Raw genomic sequence first — 13,328 nt, 5'->3', positions numbered from 1 at the left:
TTTATAGAAACCGTTATATAAAGAATATATATATTATATATATGTATTTCAAATGTTTACTATCTAACCTTATTTTACTAGAATTTAGTATCACAGGTAAAAAATTGAAAAATTAACGTTATTTGAATATATTGCCTAATCTAGAAGTCATCGATGACATTGAGCTGCTGAGCCGTGCTGTTAGAATAATACCCGCCTCTTCAGACCAAGGTACGGTTCCAAGGCATGTCCAGTGCGAAGAGGTAATGATCAACAATGTCGGCTTGATGATTGCCAATCATGCGCGAGGGATGATTTTGCACCATGTTGCGGGTTGTTAGGAGTCTTATTGGGACTACGGAGTGTTTGATATAGCAAAACCCAAGTCTTGATTTCTTATATACTAGAATTGGATGTGACCTCTAGTAGCCGCCTAATCGAACCATGGTATCCCACGACTGCACCAGCATATCCAAGCCCACTGAGACTGGCCAAGGCCACTTGGCATAAGGCTTACTACCAGTAGGAGCTTCAGAATCGATATTATCATTCGTTGAGTCAACATGACTACCAGGGTATGGGTTGTTGAGGGTTATATCTTCGTTATTGTTGTTTGAATTCTTGTTGTCAATGCTATTCTGGTCTTCTTTGGCGTAGTAATTGCTGCTGGGCCCTCCATTATTCTTGCTCTTGTCGTAATCAGGATTTGTATGTTGGTTATCGTTTGAAGTACTTTGGTCTCTGGTACCAGGGCCTTTATAATAATGCGTAGCATTGGATCTGGTGCATCGACCATCACTAGGAGAGTAGTTATGAGGGAGTGATGCCCACAGTCTGTAAAGTGTCTCATTACAAGGGATTGCCGGCTCGTATGCAGGGCCGAAGTCGCCCATATCAATGAAATTAGGAAGATGGATACTAAATAAGAACGTTAGAGTAGAAACTTTAATCGATGCGGGACATTGTTCAATAACCTCTGTAGCACACCCCAAAGGTAAAAGAATTTCGCCGACTTAATGGTTGAATATATGTTAACCGGAACATCGGTATTCACTATAATGGCCAATGTAGTTTTTCCCAAGGCACCGAGGCTTAGCCTATACATACATAAGATCAGTTAAATCGTGCTGTCACGCAAAGAAAAGGAGAAAAGAACTCACCCAGAGACATCGCCATAAACACCAAGGGAGCCATTTAAGGTGTGGAGCTTTGGAGCATTGAAATCTAAAGTGGATTCCATCCCGTTGATACTAAGACTCAAACCTTGATAGGTTGTAGGATACGGCTCTTGAAATCCTACTACTTCCAGATGTGGGAACGAGACACTATCGTTTTATGAGCAATATACCGCGTGTGATGACCGAAGAACAGACCTTTTGACTGCCCCAAAAATCGATAGTTCGTTCGTTGTCCTCAGTGAGGGAAAGTCAATCTCAAGGTAGGGAAACGCCACGCCAGGATGTATTCCGCGGTCATAGGACCCCGAGACCTCCAAAACCTGGCCGACTGTTTTCAAAGATCTAACATTCGCGCTTTTGACATGCATTAGACAAAGTTTGTATCAGGCCAACTTATGTCTCACCTTGTCCAGCTTCCTTGAATCTTAACATTACTTGCCTCTACCAGCGACCCTAGATCTACCTCTGTGCCCGGGGACGTTTGCCCCAAGACAACATCGCCTGCTTTCTGCAGGTTAGGCAAGCGCACATCATCGATTAGACCATAAAGTGACATATTCCCAATGTCCGTAACATTCAGTAACTGGACCAATCCCAGGGTCTGCGCGTGGGAGCGTTCAGGCGCCTCCGTCGAGATGCTTCCGCGAAATTCGGTAACGCCATTGAGGATAAAATCTCCCGAGTAGTTATTTCCAATGAGGATGTGGCCGATAATGGTATCGCAGCCTTCAAAGATAGCAAGTTGGTCTGGACTGGCCAGTCGTAGAATCTTTTCGCCTGTGGCCTGGTCGATCGTGCTGGTTGTTTCGCATTCTTGTGCGCAGGCAACTAGTAACTGTCAGCACAGGACAAGGCGCAGAGAAAAGCGATTTAATCACTCTGAAGTAAGCCTGAAACGCCCAATGCCAGTGTCAAGTAGCGAGGGAGAATGTTCATCGTTATGGCTGAGCTCTAACCGACTACTGTCATGGGGAATGAGAAACAAACAAACCGAGAAATCGAGAACATCAAAAGATTAAAATATTGAACGAAGCCGAGAGATCCGGAGATTGGGCGGGTGTTACTTGTGATATTTCAATGCCAAACGGAACGAGCCTACGTTCTGAAGGGGCGGGGTCCTGATTGTATACTACAATATTGGCCCTTGGCCTTACTTGCGGCATTAAAACCTGATCTGATCTGATTTGATTTGATGGTTTATATCATCTAACCGACTCAGCCGCCCACAGGCAGCTGTGCGGCCCGTGTCCTAATCATGACCGCCAGCCCCGGTCCTATGTACATGAAGGGCGACCCAGTATCGGGTCAAGTTGAGTCCCCGGTAAAGGACAGTGGCCGGCTAGACTGGTGTTAACTTAACTATCTTGTTTTCTACCGATTTTGATTTCGATTTTTTCAGGAGGATAAAAGCCGGGATGACTGCTTCTGCCTCGCTCAACAAACCGTTACACGTATTGTTACAGGTTGATGTCTCGGATACTAAATGCCGGGGCACGTTTACTTCCCGTCTTGGCGTGATACTATTTTTATGTTGTGCATCCAATTAACATGCCTACTATACTTTTTTCCCTAACCCGTAATCAGCAACACTACTACGGTGGTAGACAGCTGGGATGAGCCTCCAAGTGTATCCCAAGACGTTATGTAAGCAGGCACCATCACGGCAATGTATAGGCCCATACACACATACCAGCTTTTAAAAAAAGTTTCATGTACTTAGACTGAGGTTGCATAGCTGCCTCTATGGCGGCTGGTTATATATCTTGCTAAAGATATTAGTGGTATTTTTATTAACAAAATTTGCAAAACAATACATACCTTCATCGAGGCTGTTTATATAGTCCGGGGTTGTTTAATTCGCATTAAATATGTATTTGTCAATATTAAAACCAATTCAATACTACTACTACATTCAATACTATACGGTTTATGAGTCAAGCGCTTCTGACGTCAGTATTACCATAAAAGGCAGGTGGGTCATAGGGCTCCGCACGGCCAATCAGCAGCCTGGCAATTCGTATCGTTTTCCATTTTCCGTGACTACATGTACCCCGCAAAATCTCGTCCGCGATATCAGTCACTTGTTCTTTATCATCAAATCTCTGGGGGGAAATATCCAGATGGACGATCCAAGTAGTGGAAAAGGATATCTACTGCTTGATTAAAGTATTTCAAGGCTGCCGCCCAGCTTTACTGTCCAGCCAGGATTGACGTTAATTACACCAGCCTTCAGCCTCAAGATGCCGGCTACCGAAAAGCCCTCGGCCAAAAGGCAGTATACAACCATGGCCTGTTTTGCATGCCGTGAGAGGAAAGTCAAGGTACTACTCTCGAGAATCCATACTCCTCTTATGGGAATCGGCCGAACTAACGAACGACCACCAGTGTGATGGCAAAGTTCCCTGTTGCTCCAACTGCTCAGCCAGGAATCGCGATTGTCGCTATCAGGCTTTTGATAAGAGAAAGTGGGTCTACACTGGACAATTTTTGATTCCGGCCACACTACTGGCATTGCTATGGCTTCCCCGTTCTTTGCGAATCTACTCGTTGATGGTTCAATATTTGCTGATGCAACATCCAATAGACTCCCGTTACGCGTGGCCATTGAATTACTCTCAAATAGGGTTAGCCAGTTATGTTGCTTCATTCAAGACAACGGTTTGCAACCCCCACCGATGAAAAAGGAAAAGGCCAAGGCTTTGGCGAACGTGCTGGAGTCCACCGGGCTTTCAAAAGTCAGTTAATGCTTTTCATTCTGTCGACTTCAACTGATATACAGACATATTAACCTCTATTTTGCAGGTTACAACAAAGTCCCCGGAAGGAGTTAGCTCTCAGGGATTACCCGGCCAGCTCGTTGAGTCAACGAACACAGAAACTGCGCAGCCTCTGGCGCCGTCAACAACGTCCCCTAATGTGGGCTATTCTAACATGATACAAACACCAACGGGGCAAGAGATAACGGAGGAACACAGCCCAACAAGTAGCGTCTGCGACTGTATTCGAAATCAAAACACAAGAAACGGTGCCCCGGCGAGCACTCTTAATGTTGACAATTTTCCCGATCCACCACTCGCTTCCTTTGGACAAACTATTGAACAGACAAATCCCATATTTGTTGATGATGAACCGCTGCTAGTTGACGAGTCTAGCAACACCGAAGGCATTGAAGATCTTATCGACCAGTTGTCGGATCGTGTCGGTACTTTGAGAATTGGGCCGCGAGGCGAAACTCAATTTTATGGTCCTACATCTACGTTTAATTTAGTAGATATGCCGCTTTCACAGCATTATATAGCGCAAAGTGTTTTATGGAACATCAATTACGACAGTCTAGACCGGCTAGGGATTAGTCAAGAGATCCCCATCGATTTGGAAGAACATCTCATCAATCTCTACTTCAGCTGGCATAATCCTGCTTGTCGTATCGTTGACCGGAAAAGGTACGAGGCCGCAAAGGAAAGATCTTATAGTGAAATGGAACATAGTCCATTTTACTCCGAATCTCTGCGAAATGCAATGTAAGTTTCATTTCTCTTCGGAGTAGTAGATGAGCTAATCTAAAACAACATTGCAGGTGTGCTATTGGTGCCGCTTTTGAGACACGGTATCATCCAACATTTGTCACTTTCCCACGGTCGTTAATGGAATTCTTTGGTGACCGGGCTAAAGCCCTTCTGGAGACTGAGCTGGACCATCCTTCTCTGGCGACCGTTCAGACGCTTGTCATTCTCAGCAGTCATGAAATCGGAAGAAAGAGGGATGCAAGGGGATGGCTCTACAGTGGTAGGCCCCTATTCCCTAATATTCATTCCCAGACATGTTGCTCATCTGATTTATCTAGGAATGGCGATTCGGCTGGCTTTTGATCTAGCCTTGCATATCGACATGTCTACCCATATTTCGAAAGGTATTATATCCGCTGCTGATGCGAGTCTGCGTCGACAAGTCTTTTGGGCCTCGTATATAAATGACCAGTCAGTCCAAAGTCATAAAATATGATGATGGAGCCTACATTCTGACATTATATCTAGTTTGCTGGGATTTTCTCTTGGAAGACCTTTTCGTATCCATGTGGAAGACGTGACTGTTGGTAAACCGATCGATCACATCAATCAATTCGGACAGAATACATGGTTACCATATATACTTCCAAGTCCCTTGGATACCTCTTACAATCAGGTTGATTTCACCGAGGCTGTGAGTTACCAGCATATTACTCTCTGTGAGATTATGTCTTCATGCGGCTACATTCTGTAATATTTTCCGAGCCCAATATTTCGTCAAAATCGTACTGACATATTTCAAGCTATGGGACTTCTGGCTTTTCCAAAAGCGAGTTACAGGAACTCAATGCAAATATTGTTGCAGATCTTCGGAACTGGAAAGCGTCGCTTCCACCGAATCTGCAAATCAATATGAACAACCGGGCGCCGTCATACCTCCCACATGTACTATTACTTCAGTAAGTAACCAGCCGTGTATGATATCCTCACAAGGTGGAACTTTTCCTGACATTTTTTTAAAGCATGCAATTTCATCAAAATATTATATATGCCCACCGCCCATGGATGTCAAAAAGTTACCTCCAACCCAGTCCACCCCAAGGCCCAGGTTATCTCCATGCTCGAAACATGTGCATCAAATCCGCTATTGCAATTGCCAAAATTCTTGACTTGTACGAGGCTAGATATCCTCTCCGTCGAATCCACATTCAAGCAGTTTCAATCACTTCTTCTGCTATCCTGTTACTTCTCTTTGCAGCTGTGTCCGGGTATCCCACGCGCAGACATGATGATATTGTGCTGTATTTGAGCACCTGCTTGAGAGCACTCGATGAATTCGGCCTCTCCTGGGAGAGTGCAAAACGCGCTAAGGACTTTTTCGTACGACTGCAGCGCCAGTGGGAAATGCGTACGCGATCGTTCAAATATGCGCGACGATCAGACAGCAACAACGGCGCACTGAATATACAGCGCCCTAGGAAAGAACCGCAGGAACAGCTAGATGATCCTGCAACGACAGCTTCCAACAACGACGATGATATATGTCCTACACGGTTGGAAGAAGCACATACCGATATGAACGTGGATGTCGACTTGGACTGGATGCTCATGTCAGATATGCCAGCCCTCCCGGAGAATCGTGACACGGATCTTTATTGTTTGGTGCCGAACCAGCTGATGCTTGATTCGGAACGTCCGAATGCATAGATGTGGGATGCGAGATGTATATATAACATTTGAAGATAAATCAATAACTATGTGTATCAATGACATCATATATAACATTTAAAATCTTAATACGTGTAGTTCCCGCTGTTAAGGTTAATTTTCTCCACTTAGTAAAAAGTATATACGTAGTTTAATTTTAATAGCAGTTAGGAACTTCAATGTTAAAAAAGCAAGATAATGTTTTAACTCTTTTTTCCCTTCTTAAATAGCTGTGATCCTCATAATCTATTACAACATGTAGCTCTTCTCATGAATTGATGGTAGGCGCAAGCATTGATAGCGCCAAAAGTTTTCTGCTCCCGCAAACGGAACTAATGCATAATAATGCATGCTGCATGTTGCGTATCTGCTACCGAAACAAATGCGGCATTTTTTGTCATTGGGTATAGTTGCAGTTAGCCGTGCTGCGTCAAGGACTCAGACCAAATACCTACACAGGCCGTATTTTTGAGGAATCGTGACATGCTTTCGATTTGACAAAGTTAAACCTATTATGCCATCCTGGCAGCTACTAGACCCTTGTTAAGCTTCAGTCAGACAATTTTTTTTGCTAGTATTTTATTTTGCATAGAATTTATAATCTTCAAAACTCTTTTATTGGCAAAGAACGCGGAGTGGATAATAAATTTGTGGCTATTGGGACTTCACCACCGCGAACTTGTATTTTGATATCAGAAAAAGAGGTCTGTCCATCCGGCTGGCCAACAATCATAGCAAGGTATCATAAGTTAGCTGAATGGAAAACCTCTCTAAGGTTTTCGGCCGGATCTCTATTATTAACAATACCAAGCCAAGTACCGGGCATTTTATACCCAAGAAGAGACAGCATTTTATCACTCATCCCAAGTACTTTGCTTCGGGGAATAGCGAAGAATTGATTCTCCTCTGGGCGAAGTGTGCCTGGGATAAAGAAAAGACCGTAAACCTTGCGCACTTGATCCGGAACAGTGTTGTGCCCAGCGCCATGATACACAGTGCCAAGGAAAATAAATGCGGAGCCTGGTTCCATCTCTAGATTATTATAGCTATTAGAAATCTCATATTCCTCATGTGAATGTTATAGCAAGCCCTAGGTTGCTAGAAGCAAACTCACCTGCAAAGCAAACCTCGTCGGTTTTGGGAACCCGAGTATGATCCCATTTATGAGAACCGGGAATGGCCATTGTCGCTCCATTCTCGCGGGTTGTCTTCACCCCAGCAATCATAAAGCCAACCATTGTTTCGTTTGAGAGGCTGTATTCGCCATGATGGTAGATCCCATGGATCATATCATCTCTGTGCAGCCTTTGACGAGGACCACCGTAGCTGATGTGGTATGTCAAACTACTGTTCAATATAGGGTCAATAGCAAACTCTTCTGTTCGGTCCTCCCAAGTTGCAGTGCACTTTTTTTGCAAGACCGATGTCCGCACCCTATCAATAATTTCGAACTCGGCAATTTTGGCCATTGTCGGCGACTTGCCCACAACGCCGGGTATCATCGTCGTTTGTTTAGGAACCAGATCATAGGCAGCGTGAGGTTCGGCCTTAGCCTTTTGAATGTAAGGCTCCAGTTCGTCTTCAATGGCAGCTATATCTTGACTTGAAACGACATCAGTCAGAATAAGTGCGCCATCTCGTTCAAGAATGGCAAGAATGTCTTCGGTTGACGCCGTTGCGGGAATTTTCGCAAGCGAGGTAGATGGTACGTATGATGAATCAATGGGCGGGGGAAATTCGGGCATTTTGGCGAGTTAGTATGTCGGCGTAATACGGAGAGACGAGTATATTCCCAAAATATCAATTAATGGTGTACGTATGAGCGTTCCAAGTGACGATAACATTGAGCACAGGTTTAGATCCAGCAGTTCACATTTATTGCCTTTAAGGGAAATCACACAAGGTTTTTGTGGTCGCTATTAACCTAGCCAAAGATGGAATATGCATCTTAACTTCCGTCGCCGACATCAAAGAGTCAATTGGTCCCTCGTCCTATAGTTGGCTGTATTCCGTACTGTGTATAATGTAACGGCTTCCGTATTCGCACTTGAGAGTAGAGGTTGGCTGGCTGGCTATGGGGCCTTTTTTTGGGTCAATGTCTTTTGTGATAGGTCGGCTGATAAAATAATTTTATTTGTATCTATTATCAACTAGAATCAAGCATAAGAGTGGGAAAATACTACTATGCATGTGATGTGTCCAGCGTTGTGTCGTAGCGGTCAACCCGCAAACGGTAAGACTCAATAAGAACGTCACATCTACCATGGCAGCTGCATTCCGGCCCAGCTCAGTCTTCAGGTAAGAACTACTACTTACGTGTATCCTTGACATCAATTATGGCTTCCCCAATTAAATTATGCACCGTGTGGGTGTGGTGGTATCGATATCCACGGCCGCAACACTGCCCATACATGAAATCTTGCCACCGATAATCACCAGTAGATCACGGCTTACATTTCTCTAGTAAAAATGGTGATATGTTCCACCTCGACACTATTAAATTACCTTTACCTGTGGCTAGCTGACAACTGGGCCGGTAGGATCCACTGCTGAGTCTACGTATAATCATCACTTTCATATTCCGGAGTGCGTCTTGGACCGGACTTACCTCACCGACAGAAGACACAGTATATCAGTCTATTTGTGACACTGGCGCCAGAAACAATCCTGCAAGTTGTTTCAGGTATCCCAACACTCACATAAGCATGGCCCTCGAACCAATATCACCGAGCTCAGAGCTGGACGATGCCAGTCCAGGAAGCATGTCACCAATCCAAGCGACGGAAAAAGTCGACCAATCAAATTCTAGTCTGATTCATGATCGCAATATTCCTATACAGACGCAAAAGCCATTCCGCACTTTATCAGCCATTGGCATTGGATATGGAGTCACGAACACGGCTGTTGGCATACCGCTCATTCTGAGTACAACCATCCCCATGGGCGGGTCGTCTCAAGTCTTCTGGGGTTTCCTGCTAAACGCAGCAATAGGTCTGGCTACAGCAACGACCCTTTCTGAGCTTATTTCCGCCATACCTCATCCAGGTGGCCAGTATATATGGGTACATAAGCTTGCACCAGAGAAATATCGACGAGTCTTATCATATGCTACAGCCATGACTAGCTGGATCTCCGCTATTGCTACTGGCTCATCTGGCAACCTCTCTGTGCCTGTCAATGCCTTTGGCATTGTTACACTTCTTCATCCCAATTTCATCTATCAGCGATGGATGGGCTTCCTGGCGTTTCAGGTTATCAATATTATAACATGTTTTGGTGCCTGTTTCGAACATGTACTGCCAAAACTGTCAAAAATTTTGCTGCTTCTGAATGTCACCATCGTCGGTGTTATTATCATCACTTTATTCACTATGTCTAGCACCCGTACAACCGCGGAAGACTTTTTTAAAGTCATTAACATTTCCGGATGGCCAAACGGTGTGGCTTTTATTATTGGCTTAAATGGACCCAATTGGTGTTTCTCTTGCCTTGATGTTGCCACACATCTGGCAGAAGAAATCCCGTCGCCTAGCACAAACATCCCAAAAGCTTTGATTTGGACTATTGTTATCGCAACTGGTAGCGGTCTTCTCGTGGTATTGGCTGTTCTTGTCAATATAGGCCCTCTCGATGCCACGGACTATTCAGGGGTTGCTGTTTTCTATCATATTACCGATAGTAAAGCTGCTGCTATTGGCCTTTGGGTTCCTGCTCTTTTTCTTGTTTTTGCATCTGTTTGGTCTATCCAAACCTGGCAGTCTCGCCTTGGGTGGACAATCAGTCGAGAGTCTGGTTTTCCTTTACACCGTCATTTTAGCAAGATTTTCCCAGCACCTTTCCATACCCCTGTCTGGTCTCTGGTCGGCTCTGCCGTCGGCACAGCCTTATTCGGTTGTCTCTACCTTGCTTCTGAACTTGCCTTTAACTCGCTTATCGCAACTGGAATTTTGCTTCAGTATCTAAGCTACAGTATTCCCACTATACTGGTTATTTGGCAAGGCAGATCCAATTTCAAGCACGGGCCATTCTGGTATCCGAAATTAGGTCTTCTTGCAAACATCATAATGCTTGCATGGACTGTGATGGTCTTTATATTCTATTGCTTCCCTAGTTACTCACACGTTATTCCAAGCGAGATGAACTATACTTCGGCCGTTCTTTTTCTAATTGCCATCTTCATTACTTCGCTTTGGTATCTTTATGCAAGGAACAATTATGAGGTTGTTGAAATATAGAGAGACTAATATTATGATGATGTTCTCTGCTTGATTGCCCAACCTTGCCTGAAAAATGGTTCAATCTCGGTTGCTTGAACATCAGGGAACAGCTCAGCAAGGTTCTTTCCGGGTAAGTCGTGCGCGTTGCTCAACACCGAAAGCATGACCTGAAGTTCTACCTCCCGAAAGAATTTGCCTTTCGCTAGATCCTCAAAAACGGCCAGGTTAGAAGGCAAAGGTGTGATATGACCCTTGTGGATTGCTTCTACCGAGTCATATGTGACTTTAAAATCTTTCCCTATTGTCAAGATTAAAACTTGTGAATATTATGCTTTCTTGACTGTTGAACTCTTTACCTGTAGTCTTCTTGGCAAGAGATGCAAGGTCTTTAACTTGCAGTTTGTTCGACGCGATGAGGGATTCGCGCGGCCAGTCCTTGGCTGGGAGGCCAATCAACCGTTCAATGTATGCTCCGAGGTCTGTTGAGTGCGTAAGTATAAGTGGCTGTGATCCATCACCAGGAAAGACACATTGTTCATGGTCTATATCGATGAACACCCAGAATGGGCTAATGTGCGTTTTCTTAGGGTTATGTGGCATGGTGATATGATCAAGAAAGATTCCGAGTCTAATAAGCGTCCAAGTCAACTGCGGATGGCGCGAGAGTTCTGCTTCGGCCTCAACTTCGAATTTGCTATATAGGCTAGAACCACTGTTTCGATGTAGATCAGTATTGTAGCTCTCGAAGGAATGGGTTGCATAGGACTTTACGGGACATGAGCATGGAAATCAATGTAGTATTCACTAGGAATGAATTTTGTTACGCTTTCTGATTGAGCAGCAGCTCGTATCAGGTTGATCTGCGACTGCGCAACCCGTTCATCAACTAGAAGCAGAGCTGATACAACCATTTCAACATTGTTCTCTTGAAGAATATGCTTTATCTGCTCGACGTTATTATAATCGACAGCGAAACGTCTCGGCTCGTTGCTTGTGGTGGCGGTTTCTGTTGCCTGAATGAATAAGATAAGTTTGATATTTCTTTTTCCGTTGAACTGAGAAAATCGGCGAGCTTACTGTCCTCGATAAGACGATGGCTTTGTGTTTGCCTGATTTCGCAATGGCATCCAACACAGTGCGACCGACACCACCGGAGCCGCCAGCAACGGCGACGACAACCATCGTGAGTGAGAGGTGAATAGATACTTGTGTGCAAGGCCGAAAAACTTAAAAATCTTGCAAGGTATTGACTCTCAACGACACTTGCACTAGTTCTGTGATATAAGTCACTTAGTCGACCGAATTGTTAATAATCGCTTGGGATGACAAGACGCAAAATTTCTCGCCACTTCCTTAAAAAAGGTGCGATAAACATGAAACTAAAATCAATTACGGCCATAGACTTCTCGCCGCTATCGGGCCGCAATGTACGTGATAGATCAACAAGTCCGAGATAGGTCGTGCATATGCTAGGCTAACATGCACATATGTAGTTACTGCAGAGTAACCATCCCGCATGTTAGACAATGCATTCGTACATGCCGGGTTACGTGTCTCTACAGGCACAGATATGACCTTCCCTCAAAGCTAGATTTGTCATGCAGGTATTCCTTGTTTCGGTTACAAATTTGCGTGTTGTGTCAATACATCGTTCTCTTCTTACCTCCTCCATAATTGTTTGCACTCCACGATGCGTGTGGCAATTGCTGGTTATGGCGATTTGACTCGTTACATTTGTGAAGAGTTTGTCAAAGCCGGCCATGAACTCATTATCCTAACACGGACTTATAAGCCTCAACTTGAGGACCAGGGTGGTGTCGCTCAGGCTATCACGGATTATACTCTCTCATCTCTGAGACGGCCGCTGGCCGATTGTGAGGTGTTGATATCCACAATTTCAGACTTTTCTCCAGCTTATACTGTTGTCCACAAGACTCTCATACTGGCCTGCCAGGAGAGCCCAAAGTGCAAACGCTTCATTCCAGCCGAGTTTGCAGCAAATATCGAGTCTTATCCGGATGAGCCTGGCTTCTACTATACTCCGCACGAGCCAATCCGTGAGATGCTACGGAGTCAATCGGATGTTGAGTGGACTTTAGTTTGTATTGGCTGGTTGGCGGATTATTTCGTACCACCGAAGAATCGGCACATCAAAGACATTGGTGAATGCCACCCTGTAAACTGGGCAGATGGCCAGAAGATTGTGATCCCAGGGACCGGAAATGAGCCTGTGGATTTTACATGGGCTCGAGACGCCGCTAAAGGGCTATCATCGTTGGTGAAGACACCACCGGGCTCATGGGAGCCCTATACCTTCATGTCAGGCGAGCGTAGCTGCTGGAACGACGCAGCCATGCTCATTAAACAAAAACACCTCCCCAATATAACGATAAAACATATTTCACTGCATACGGTTGTAGAGATGATCAAGGCATCAAAAGATGAGGACACGATGATTCTGGCCGACTATTACCTGCTTTCCATCAGCCAGGCATGTGCAATCCCCCTGGAAAAGGCTCAAGCCCAGAAAGAGAAGTACTTTCCGAGTGTTCGTTTCCGAACCTTACGAGAAGGCCTATCCCAGTTTGACGAGTGTCCGGAATCAATATTGTAGAGAGAAAAAAATGCACACGCAATAAGAGGATGATGAATCGCAGGGACAATCTATATAGAATGAATTTACAGCTCTTCTCCCTCTTTCACAGTGTAAAATGACAAAACCCAGTAGTATAAGTGCGATC

General features: G+C 44.7%; 6 protein-coding genes across 6 annotated transcripts; 3 read left to right on the top strand and 3 right to left on the bottom strand.

The window, feature by feature from the left end:
* Positions 1-401: 401 nt before the first annotated feature.
* On the bottom strand, positions 402-2,093 carry TRUGW13939_05693 (uncharacterized protein; the record flags this gene model as incomplete). The annotated part of the gene is made up of 6 exons (XM_035488853.1): positions 402-897; positions 954-1,076; positions 1,140-1,304; positions 1,353-1,499; positions 1,562-1,985; positions 2,036-2,093. 6 exons carry the CDS (start codon positions 2,091-2,093, stop codon positions 402-404), a joined length of 1,413 nt encoding a protein of 470 aa, XP_035344746.1.
* A 1,580-nt stretch (positions 2,094-3,673) lies between these two features.
* On the top strand, positions 3,674-6,370 carry TRUGW13939_05692 (uncharacterized protein; the record flags this gene model as incomplete). The annotated part of the gene is made up of 7 exons (XM_035488852.1): positions 3,674-3,892; positions 3,960-4,678; positions 4,735-4,943; positions 5,002-5,134; positions 5,192-5,413; positions 5,467-5,622; positions 5,686-6,370. 7 exons carry the CDS (start codon positions 3,674-3,676, stop codon positions 6,368-6,370), a joined length of 2,343 nt encoding a protein of 780 aa, XP_035344745.1.
* Positions 6,371-7,112: 742 nt separating this feature from the next.
* Positions 7,113-8,115, bottom strand: TRUGW13939_05691 (uncharacterized protein; the record flags this gene model as incomplete). Its single annotated transcript, XM_035488851.1, has 2 exons — positions 7,113-7,402; positions 7,485-8,115. 2 exons carry the CDS (start codon positions 8,113-8,115, stop codon positions 7,113-7,115), a joined length of 921 nt encoding a protein of 306 aa, XP_035344744.1.
* Positions 8,116-9,075: 960 nt separating this feature from the next.
* TRUGW13939_05690 (uncharacterized protein) lies at positions 9,076-10,605 on the top strand (the record flags this gene model as incomplete). The annotated part of the gene is made up of 1 exon (XM_035488850.1): positions 9,076-10,605. One exon carries the CDS (start codon positions 9,076-9,078, stop codon positions 10,603-10,605), a length of 1,530 nt encoding a protein of 509 aa, XP_035344743.1.
* An 11-nt stretch (positions 10,606-10,616) lies between these two features.
* On the bottom strand, positions 10,617-11,769 carry TRUGW13939_05689 (uncharacterized protein; the record flags this gene model as incomplete). The annotated part of the gene is made up of 4 exons (XM_035488849.1): positions 10,617-10,885; positions 10,944-11,299; positions 11,359-11,600; positions 11,665-11,769. The coding sequence occupies 4 exons, from the start codon at positions 11,767-11,769 to the stop codon at positions 10,617-10,619; spliced, it is 972 nt and encodes a 323-aa protein (XP_035344742.1).
* Positions 11,770-12,277: 508 nt separating this feature from the next.
* On the top strand, positions 12,278-13,201 carry TRUGW13939_05688 (uncharacterized protein; the record flags this gene model as incomplete). The annotated part of the gene is made up of 1 exon (XM_035488848.1): positions 12,278-13,201. One exon carries the CDS (start codon positions 12,278-12,280, stop codon positions 13,199-13,201), a length of 924 nt encoding a protein of 307 aa, XP_035344741.1.
* Between the last annotated feature and the right edge of the window lie 127 nt (positions 13,202-13,328).

Source organism: Talaromyces rugulosus, chromosome III (genome assembly GCF_013368755.1).
Source record: "Talaromyces rugulosus chromosome III, complete sequence".
Classification (NCBI taxonomy): domain Eukaryota; kingdom Fungi; phylum Ascomycota; class Eurotiomycetes; order Eurotiales; family Trichocomaceae; genus Talaromyces; species Talaromyces rugulosus.
This window is presented reverse-complemented; position numbering and strand designations above follow the sequence as displayed.